This window comes from Lycium ferocissimum, chromosome 12 (assembly GCF_029784015.1).
Source record: "Lycium ferocissimum isolate CSIRO_LF1 chromosome 12, AGI_CSIRO_Lferr_CH_V1, whole genome shotgun sequence".
Lineage (NCBI taxonomy): Eukaryota > Viridiplantae > Streptophyta > Magnoliopsida > Solanales > Solanaceae > Lycium > Lycium ferocissimum.
Window position 1 is genome coordinate 14,631,155 of NC_081353.1, and position 11,353 is coordinate 14,642,507.

General features: G+C 36.7%; 1 protein-coding gene across 1 annotated transcript; it reads left to right on the plus strand.

Annotated features, from left to right (window-relative positions):
• Positions 1 to 1,991: 1,991 nt before the first annotated feature.
• LOC132040498 (putative glucose-6-phosphate 1-epimerase) lies at positions 1,992 to 11,340 on the plus strand. Its single transcript, XM_059431151.1, has 8 exons — positions 1,992 to 2,140; positions 3,127 to 3,201; positions 6,059 to 6,115; positions 6,194 to 6,354; positions 6,444 to 6,584; positions 9,552 to 9,645; positions 9,731 to 9,830; positions 10,235 to 11,340. Exons 1-8 carry the CDS (start codon positions 2,033 to 2,035, stop codon positions 10,447 to 10,449), a joined length of 951 nt encoding a protein of 316 aa, XP_059287134.1. The 5' UTR covers positions 1,992 to 2,032; the 3' UTR covers positions 10,450 to 11,340.
• The last annotated feature ends 13 nt before the right edge of the window (positions 11,341 to 11,353 follow it).

An 11,353-nucleotide genomic window follows, 5' to 3' on the forward strand; every position in this document is an offset into this window, starting at 1 on the left:
TTTTTTGGTTTTCAATTTTTCCCATTTTACAACCCGGGAATTTTAACCTCCTCCGTGTGTTTTCCGGGGGGCTCGTTCGTGTCGGGTCGATAGACGGACGGACAACCCGGCTTAGTAGGATTTCCCCTCGGTACATTCTTGGTGCGCTCCCGCAGTCCAAGGCTGGACCATTTTGGTATGTTATTTGACATGTATATGCATGTATATGTATGGGTATGACGGGGCCTTTGTCCGAGTCCTTTCTACGGCTTTATTCTAATAGAGGTACGCTTGAAGCGAGGTTGTCGTATTTGATAGATGATGTAGCCTTGCCGGTTTTATTTCTTTTGTGTACAATATAGGTGGCGGCTGTGGTCAGCTCGCATTGTTCTTTCAGCATGTGTATGTACGGATTGTACGAGTACTTCGATGTCATTCTTTCATGAGTCAGTATACGTTCAGTTTGAGTTATGTATGGGCCCTTGTTGTTCGGTATTGTCCAGATACGAGTATAGGGGTGTTTGGTCACTAGAGATCAGGCGCTCGTCATGGCTCATCGGTTTGGGTCGTGACATGGGTATGCCAATAATATATCTGAATCATAAATACCAACACTGGGTATGCCAACCATATCGTAATCAAGACGATAACAGAATCCAATATTTATCAACAACTCGTGGCATCAAGCCGGCACAATAGAACAATCAAATCACAATACAATGGGTGGCTAGTCCCAAACACACAACAGGTTAATCAAATAGATGTATATTATTACCACTTCCCTAAATCAACCTATTAGCTTAGAACGATTATTAAACTTTACAACAACATATCCGGTGTAATTTCACAATTGAGGTCTATGGAGGGTAGAGTGTACGCAGATTTTACCCTACCTTGGGAGATGGAGAGGTTGTTTTTGGTAGACCCTCGGCTTAAGGAAAAGTAAATGAAAGCAATTCGGAAAAAGAAGTAATGGCAAATGAAAGTTGTGCGGAAAAAGAAATCAAGGCAAAATACTATCAGAAGCATGTCGAAGCATTCTGAAAAGGAGCAATAGCTACAACAAAAATAATACGAATATCGAAGTACAAGACACATAGTAACATAATCGAAAGATAGGGAACTACAAGAATAAAACTATGACCACTAGTATGGAAGGATAAGCGGAACTACACTCTACACCTATTAGCCTTCTACTCTAATCCTTGTCTTCCACAACCTCTTATCTCAGATCGTGTCCTCGGTAAGCTAGAATTGCGTCATTTCTTGTCTAATCACCTCACCCCAATACTTCTTCAACCTACCTTTACCACTCCTAATGCCATCGATAGCCAACCTCTCACACCTCCGCACGGAGGCATCGGTGCCTCTCCTCTTCACATGCGTCGACCCATCTCAATCTCGCTTCCCGCATATTATCCTCCATAGAGGCCCAATATCGTCATTTCCGATCCTATCTCTCCTAGTATGCCCGTACATCCAACGCAACATCCTCATTCAAGCATCCAAGTGTTAAACTTTGAATATCATATATGCTTACAATGTCTTATAGAGTTAGAAATTGTCCATTAATTTTGATCATTATAATCATTTTTAACAATTTGTAGTTTTTCAAACTTTTCTATTTACGACACTCCAATATTCCAAAATGTTTGGTATTTATCTTAATAATAAGGTGTTAGTTCATAATTTGAAATTGTATGTCCAATTAAAATTTGAAATGATTATGGTCATATTAAAGTATGATTTTTTAAAAAGTATGGCATTTAGGAAAATAATTTTTACAGCTGTTATACCAAATTGAAAATCATACAAGTAAATTGGTAAAAAATCAGAGAAAAGAAGATTGTCAGGGTAGGTGGCCCCACCACCGTCACAAAAGTCACACCCCGTCGAACTCGAAGGATAAAAAGTTTGTTTTTTGTGATATAAACGGAAAGAAATTGGGTAAATATAAAACAAGCAAACAGTAGAAAGAAGAAAGTGAATAGATAGAAGAGAATAAATAAAGGTAGAAGGGGTATATTGTATTGATCGAGAGGGGTTGGGTGGTATGATGATGACGTCATCTGCTAGTGAGAAACCATTAGTGGAATTGACGAAAGGCATCAATGGCCTTGATAAGGTTGTTCTCCGGGAGATTCGTGGCGCTTCTGCCGAGGTACGACGTTATCTCAGATCTTTAATTTTTCTTTCTCCTACTAATCTGGTTTTCTTCAAAAATTTATGATTTCTTGCATTTTGCTGGTTTATCTGTAGATTCTGTGGGGGTCCTTTTTTATTTACTTAATGGTTTATCTTTAGATTTATGTCAAGTTTTGTTTATGTTTGTATGAATGGGGCCATTAGGTTCAGCGATCTGAATCTGTGTAGCATTGATTGAAATGCTAATGTGGTTTATTGCTGCAGAGTTAGTTTGTATATGCATGTTTTGTTATGGTGATTTGGTGTGAGATAAAATCTTCAGTGGATCCGTAACAATTTGATTCAGTTCTTGGCGTCTGGAGGATGACAATGGCAGCAATAACCATGTACCTTTGATGGGACTTGAAATTAAAATTCTTTTCCCCAGCATTGTTGGATCTACTTTCAGATAGAAAGCGAAAGGATTAAACCTCTCAAATCTCTAGGAGAGCGAGAGTGTAATGAAACCGATCTGTAACCCGAGATATTCCCGATTTCATCAAACAACTATCTTGCTCCTCGAGCACATTTTTACATATGTAGCTGTCACTAACTTAAACTTTACCTTATCCAAATAAAAGTAGCTGACTCACGATAGTTTGTGAAGAGTAGTCAGGGAAGTTGTGCATATAAATTAAGCTGCGATAGTGTCGCTATATTTTGCCTGATTTTCCCCTCCATTTCTTACTACTGACTTGATCTACAGAAACCTACGGCTTCTGTTTGAATGACTGCTCACTATCAAGTTTTCTTTTTGGGAGAATGTCAAGCATTATGTTTCTTTTTTTTTTTTCCGGATGTGAGTGTTGGTATTGTTTTTTTGCTTACAGGATGCAAAATTTTGAAGTTTCTCCGAAGTCTTTTGTGTTCGACGTGTCATTATAATTTTCTTCTACATTATTTTTATGCTTTTGGCATTTAGTTTAGTCATCAACATCTCTTCTTAAGTGTCCTCCTTTGTAGGTGTATCTCTATGGCGGTCAGGTGACGTCTTGGAAGAATGATCACAGAGAGGAATTGCTCTTTGTTAGTAGTAAGGTACTTTTCGTTGTTATCTTCTTGGTGGAATGTTCTTTTCAATCAGCTAGTCAGAAAAATGAATTTCTGTTAGTTTCTTTTGACTGCTACTTTTATGGATCAATTCCTAAGGCAAGGTTTTGGTTGGCGAAGGAAATGTTATTTTAAGAATTTCTGGAATGTATTGTTACATTGAAATTTTTCATCCTCTTCCCATTGTGAGCTTGAAGAGTTTCCTCCCTTTGCTGACCAATTTTGACCTATAACTTGGGCAGACTATCTTCTTGTTTGTTATATGGTATCAATAGCAGATGGTTCGTTGAGTGTTTAAACATTTAGTTCTTGTGTTGGTTGAACATGCTGAAAAGATAAATTACTACCGAGATCTAAAACAATACTTAGAGCCTGTTTGGATTGGCTTATTTTAGGTGCCTTTAAGTCAAAAATAGCTTTTAAGCACTGTTGCAGTGTTTGGGTAAGATAAAAAGTGCTTGTTTTTAAGCCAAAATAACAAAATTAAGCCAAAAGCCCTAAGTTAGGATTCCTAACTTATGGCTTTTGGCTTATAAGCCATAAGTTATAAGCCCATCCGAACAGGCTCTTAGTAGTTAGTACCTGCAGGAGAAAAGGGTTCTCAAAATTGGAGACCCTGCTTCTTCAACCTTAGTGCAAACATTAGCAAGTTTATTCTGTTTATACAAGTACTTTTGCCTCTGAATGGGCCAAGAGATTTTAAATAGGGCATGTACGTTTGCGGATTACGGAACATAAACAATTGTCTATGTCCCGGAAAATTCCTTACCTATTTTTTGCGATGTTACACGGATCCTCCAAAACCTCTTGCTGCGACCGTGCCAATCCAACACAAATTTCGGTCTGGGTGTGGAATATGCATTGGGTTTTGGTCAATTTACCTAGAGTGCATTGGCTCATGGCTGCAACTTATGACCAAGAAGCGTAGCTTGATTGAAATTTTGGTTTTGGTTTCTTAGTTAGCAGTCCTTGGTGGTCTCCCAATAGTTTACAGTAGTAATTATTTACGGTAGTAATAATTTATAGTAGTAATTATTTACAGTAGTGGTAATTTACAATAGTAGTTTTTTGCAGTAATTATTTCTTTTAGTAGTTATCAACAGTTTCTTTTGTATTAGTTATCTACAGTTTTCTTATTCTAGTAATGTTAGGGAAACATGTCCTAGTTATTAGGGGTAGTTCTCTTATTAGTATTGTATTTAAACTATATGTTTATTCAATGAAGTTAGGCAAAAAATTATTCTAGTTTTTGAGTACTTAAAGCTCAAGAAATCGCAGGTTCTCTGTTAACGAACTAGCATCATAGTTCGTAAAAAGAAATCATCTTCTCTTAATTCTCTCTGCGTTAACTCTGATTCTGTCTTACATCGTCCCTTAACTCGATCCGTAATCGGGGACCGTAACACACACACACACAGAGAATAGTCCTTGTTCATACATGTGTTTATGTTTATGTACAAACATGTGTGTAGTGGCGGAGCCACATAGGTTCAAGGGTGGTCGATTGAACACCTTTCGTGGAAAATCATACTGTATACTCCCTCCGTCCCATAATAAGAGTCACCTTAGCCAAAAAATTTTGTCCCATAATAAGTGTCGCCTTAGGAAACCAAGACATAAATTGGCTAGTTTTTTCCAACTCTACCCTTAGACAAAAACTGACAAGTTAAAGTAACATCTAAATGATGATTGGAAAAGCCACATAGTAACTTGGTATTGTTGGATTCCCAATGTCAAACGGATTATTACTTGTGCATGCTCTAATCAAGAGGAAAAAGTAATTTATTCTTATTATATAGGGGTAATTTAGTAAACTTCACATTGCATTATTGGTTTCTTAATATGCGGGATTTTGGCTAAGGTGACACTTATTATGGGACGGAGGGAGCATGTAGGAAATTATATTGGATATAGGTCAAATATTACTTTCATACATCTATATTAGATCTTGAACACCCTTAGTGATATTCCTGGCTTTGCCAATTTGTGTGATATATATATATATATATATATATATATATATATATATATATATATATATATATGTATATGTATCTATCTATATACACGCACTAATCCTGTTTTCTTATATCCTGTGTTGTCAAAGGCTCGCTTAACGCGCTCTTAAGCCCTCAAGCGAGGCGTAAAACATGTTGATCCCTTGTTTAATCAAGATTCTAAGACATATTTTTCCTTGCCAATGAGCGTTTCCTGAAGAGGCAACGCTAAACAATTAATATTTCACTTTATTGTAATTTTTGTTCAATTTCTTTCTCCATATATTTGTTATTCATGCTTATAATTATTAGTCTAGGACTATATATATATATTTTTTTTTTTTCTCCATTGCGTTTTTTTCATGAAAGCCAACGCTTTATTTGCGCTTTGTGCTTAAAGCCCCAACTAACCGTAGAGCTTTTTTGTGCTTTTCGCTTTTGATAACACTGCTAGTGTTGTCAAAGGTGCGCTTAAAGGGCGATTAAGCCACGAGCGAGGCTCAAAACATCTTGAGCGCTTCGCCTTGCTTTATTTGTGCTTCAGTGTCATCAAGAAAGGCTCTAAGACATACTTTTCCTTGACAATGAGCCTCTCTTGAAGAGGTGACACTAGATAATTGATATTTCAGTTTATCATAATTTTTTTACAATTTCTTTGTCCATATATTTGTTGTTCATGCTTATTATTATTAGTCTTGGACTAAACATATATATATTTATATTTTTTCACCATTGCGCCTTTTTTCATTAAGGCCCACACTTTATCTGCGCTTTGCGCTTAAAGCCCGAGCTGACCTTAGAGCTTTTTTGCGCTTTTCACTTTAATAAGACCGGCTACACCTTTGCAGGCCATTTTTAAGCCTCCAAAAGCAATTCGTGGAGGTATTCCTATATGTTTCCCACAGGTATTTGATTTTGAAGCATCTTCATCGTTTTTCTACTAGCTGGTCATTTTGGTAAAACATAAGCTGTTTTCTGTTCAGTTCGCAAATCGTGGCTCTCTTGAGGCGCATGGATTTGCCCGAAACAGGTTCTGGAGCATTGACAAAGATCCGCCTCCATTTCCAGCAGCTACTTCTTCAAGGGCTTTTGTTGACTTGATCTTGAAACCCTCTGAGGAGGACTTGAAGATCTGGCCTCACAGGCATGCATGAATACTGTCAATATTCATATTAGTCTTTTATTAGGTTTTATTGTTACTTTCTCCTTACATGGATCAATAAACGTTTTTAGTTTTGAGTTCCGGCTGCGGGTCGCTTTGAGTCCTGCTGGAGATTTGATGTTGACGTCTCGTATTAGAAACACCAACACTGATGGAAAGCCTTTCACATTTACATTTGCGTATCACACCTACTTTTCTGTTTCAGATATCAGGTATGGTTACCAATGTAGTTTATCGTTTTCTACTTGTTTCCTCCAAAGGGAAGTTCTCTTTCAAATTCTGGAAAGTTCACAAACTTAATTGCAGTTAAAATGAGTGATATATCATGATGATAACTAACGTTTCCTTTGTATTCCCAAGAAAACTCATGCTTGGTAATGAAAAGATTCAGCTGCGAATAACTATGGTAATATGAAATGGGTAGACTTCCTAATTTTAGGTATCTTTCTGTTTCACCTTCGCTTATATTGGATTGACAAAGGGGACAGAATATGTGAGTGAGTGTCTCCGGTACATGTCTTTATATTTTTGAAGTAAATAAGGATTTTATTTCTGTATATAATGAAGCACGACGGTAATGCAGGACTTAACAAAAAGGGTAACCCCCATATATGAAACATATTACTGTTGTAACGAGCTAATGAATTCTATCGCACTTTCTTCCATATATTCATATGTCAAATTGCAGCAGAGAGCTAACTGACTTAAACATCTTTACTTCAGAAAATTTACAGGTGTAGCTTTACCCTCAATACACCTCTGATCCGATCCGATTGTTTCATATCACCAAACAAACACAAGCTGGATTTGATCTCAATATCTGCTTTACTTCTTTCCATAGTATCACATTTCATAGACACTATTAGTACATTATACAACCCGATGGCTCATCAAGTAGAGGTTAGCGATCTCAAGGATAGCCAGTTTATCGAGTGAGTCAAACTTGTCCCAGACAGTATCCCGCATCTTACAATCTCCACTTTTACATGGAATAAGTTGTCATTGACAAAGATGAGGTTGGAATTAATAAAGACCAAATCTTCTTCTCTTTGTAGTGTTATTTTGTTTCTCTTCCCTAATGGACAAAATCGTATGTAGTCCAACTTCTATCATAGCATGAAAGATGAGTTGAGTTAAACTAGAAGCTTAGGAACAAACTTTACAGAGACCATACATGGCCATCATCTCGTTGGATCCACCAATGCTTTACTTACAATACAATCATACTTAAAGGAGCTTCCTTGCTTGTTGAAAATTAGCACATTGTATCACTAATTTGGTGCGTTCAGAGATTCTTTAAGTCATCTTTTAAAATGCATATTGTCCTTTCTTGTATCATCTTTTAGTGTTTCTAAAAGTGGAAAGTGCAACAAAAGACAAGATTACTGGGCTTTAATGGAGAAGCAAGAAGCTGAAAGCATGGATCTTCCAGATGAAGTGCACAATTTTCCATAATTACCAACATATCTTTATTGGTAGAGGTCTGAATGAACACGCGACTAAATATAATCACGGCCACCGAGTGCATGGGGGTATGGTACTAGGAATGAAGGAAGAAACGGTATTCCAAATTTCGATTTAGCTTATGATTTTATTTTAGGTAACATGTATTTTAAGAAGAGGATGGCCACTTGATAACATTTAATATTGGAGATTACCATAGCCAAATAGACGAAAAGGATTTGCAGACTACAAAATAGGATTTGCATATTAGAAGAAAAAGAAAGTGTTATTGCTAAAGTAGAAAACAAAATAAAGAGAAGAGGCATTACAAATTCGAGAAAGAAGACAAGGATGACAAAGGGAATATTGATGTATACGTGCAGAGGAGTCCTAATAACTGAATAACAATATGTCCATTTTCAATCTTGTTTTTTGTTTATTTTTACATCTTTGTTTTGAGTAAAATTTACTCTTTCGCCTTTTAAAGTGAGACTCAAAGAAGAGTTGTTTCTTGTCGGGATCACTTTGTACTTACGTATGAATGCACGCTTCTATGAAGCGCTTCACATCACCCATGAAGCAATCACCCCTTGTTTTGATTGCTCAATCTGTTTAAGCTATGAATCAATAGCTTTAGTAACACTGAAGTATCTGATATTCGCCTTACACAAAAACATTTTAGAATGTAACATGTTTGAGGGAAAACATTTTTGCCAGTTTATTAGATGCTTCTTGCTAGACTTGTAGGTCCTCCTAGATAAGCGCAACGAAAGTTGTTCCGACTTTTGAGGCTCTTCTGATATTCCCAATGTGAGGTTCAGGATGTAAAAGGGATACTTCCTTAATCATTACTTTAAGATATGTTTTAGCATTGTTTCTAGAATTTTATGGCTTAATAAACTTTTCGAAGACCTCAATTTGGTTGCCTCTTTGTAGAGATTTATGTTTGGAATTCTTTATTTATGTAAAAAAATTGTAATATTTTTTCCGACTACGTGAATAAGCCTACTTATCTTGACGAGCATAGAGCTCGGTGGAAAAAAAAAAAAAGGAAGAGCGTTCACATGCGCTTGCTCTTCTTTTCTCTCAGCTGCCATCTGGTCTCTTGCTATATCACAGCCTCTTTCTTAATCAGTAAGCATTAAGAATAAAGAACAAAAATTCATAGCCTTGTTTCTTCATCCTCATCTTTTCCTCTTTATTTTATTATTTTTGATTTAATTAATTATCTATCCTTTGGAGTATGGGGGAGGTCTTAAGCACTTTAGAACTAGAGAAGGTCCATTGAGTTTGTTAAAGTGAAGAGGAAGTCTGATTACTGCTCCAAGTTTATTGACCTGCTAGTTAAATAATTATTAGAAAGTCCCATATCAGTTGTGGTGGGATGGGTAGGTCTCCTTATATGGTCTTGGGAAATCCTTACCTCATGAGCTAGCTTTTGGGGTTGAGTTAGGCCCAAGGTCCATTGCTCATGGTATTGGAGCAGGTAGAGGTCCCAAGTTCGAGTCTCCCCGTCACCCATTATCAAAATGAATGTCCGCGTGCTTGACTCATAAAAAGAAACCCGCACGTGATGGGAACATTTTTAAGTAATAAAAGTTGCTTTCTAAAATAGCTTAAGTTTTTAAATAGGATGGTCACATACTTCAACAAGAATAAAAACATTTCTGAAAACATGTTGTCCCGGAGTTGATCTTTGGACTGTGCATATCATTTCTCCTTTTCTCTTTTTACAGTGAAGTCCGTGTTGAGGGCCTTGAGACACTTGATTATCTTGAGAATAAGGAGAGATTCACTGAGCAAGGTGATGCAATTACTTTTGAGTCTGAAGTAAGCATCTTATCAGCTGATATATCCTTTCATTGCTTTAGCACATATGATTTGTCTCATGTGATGGTTGTGCCATGTTCTTTAGGTGGATAAAATATATCTCAGTACCCCCACAAAAATTGCGATCCTGGATCATGAAAAGAAACGAACATTTGTTATTCGTAAAGATGGGTTGCCGGATGCAGGTAATTGACAATCTTTGTAGCTTTCCTGCCGATAATGAGTTTCGTTTATCTAAAGTGTAAATTGGTTTACTGATTGCATTTTTCCTGGTTGCAATAAGGGAAAAGTCATTCTTTTGTCCTGCTTATGGATTAGGAAATTTGATTATCTAGGAGCTCATTTTCACCCATGCCAGTCTTAGTGATAGAATCACTATTTTGGGCTTCATATGAATAACAGCATCTTCTAGAATTTTGTTCCCCTCCCATGCCACTCTTCAATATATCTTGAAAAAATTGTTCAGGCATGTAGCAACACGATATTTGTAGAATATATGGGTGGAGTTACTATCAATAATAACAGTGGATGGTAGTAATTTTGATTTTGTGATGGAAAGTAACTCGTTTCTATAATTTCTCCTTCCCAGTTGTGTGGAACCCTTGGGACAAGAAGGCAAAGGCCATGGCTGATTTTGGAGATGAAGAGTACAAGCACATGTTGTGTGTTGAGGCTGCTGCAGTGGAAAAATCTATCACTTTGAAACCTGGTGAAGAGTGGAAAGGAAGACAGGAACTTTCTGCTGTTCCTTCAAGTTATTGCAGTGGCCAGCTTGACCCAAAGAAAGTTCTCCTTGGCAGCTGAGAAAAGCTTTTTGATGGTTTATATCGTGTACAGGTATGTTGCTGATTCAATATGTAGTCTTTAGTGCTCAGCTATTCAACAACTACAGGGTATCTTCTGAAGTAAAATACATAATCAGTAAAAACTTATAAAAAGCCTTTTCAACAGTTCAAAGTATGAAAACAGATTATGGACCTTTTCCTTTGGTTTGTGTTTGGGTGTGGAGGGGAGTGGGTTAGCTGATTTTGAGGGTCTCAGTATAAAGTTTTTTGGGTGAGGAAACTTATATCGAAAGAGCAACACAACTGTGTAGACACGTCTTTGTTGATGAGTGATGTGTTCTTAACAGATAGGTGAAAGGGAAACAATGTGCAGAATAGTATTCCTTTTGATGATCTCTGTCAATATCTTGTAAATTGCCTGTAAACCGCGGTCAATGGCTTCCCATTCACCTTTATCATAACTGTTCATATTGTTTTGAGGTTGACAGTAATAGATAGATATTTTCACAGCGTCATTTCCAATTAACAAGTTGTATCATTACCTCAAGTTTCTCTGGTGGTTCTAGATTGAGCAAGCTGTAATATTTTTCCAGTTCCAGTTGTTTATAGTTTAATTTATCCTTCAGTATCTTCCTACTTTTGATGATCTGTGTCAATATCTTGTAAACTGCCTGTAAGTTCTGCTATATTGTTAATCTGTCTGTAAACCGTGGTAAATAGCTTCTCATTCACCTTTATCGTAACTGTTCATTTTCTTTTGAGGTTGACAGTAATTGAGAGATACTTTCACAGCATCATTCCCAATTACAAGTTGTATCATTACTTCAAAGTTTCTCTGGTGGTTCTAGATTGAGCAAGCTGTAGTATTTTTCCAGTTTCAGTTGTTTATATTTAATTTTATTCTTCAGTATCTTCCTACTTTC

What these genes read in the sequence shown, in the direction of transcription:
- LOC132040498 (XM_059431151.1), top strand. Translation starts at nt 2,033, where the DNA reads ATGATGATGACGTCATCTGCTAGTGAGAAACCATTAGTGGAATTGACG. An exon ending in TTCCTATATGTTTCCCACAG is followed by an intron (nt 6,116 to 6,193) that starts GTATTTGATTTT and finishes TTTTCTGTTCAG; the next exon opens with TTCGCAAATCGTGGCTCTCT. An exon ending in TTGAAGATCTGGCCTCACAG is followed by an intron (nt 6,355 to 6,443) that starts GCATGCATGAAT and finishes AAACGTTTTTAG; the next exon opens with TTTTGAGTTCCGGCTGCGGG.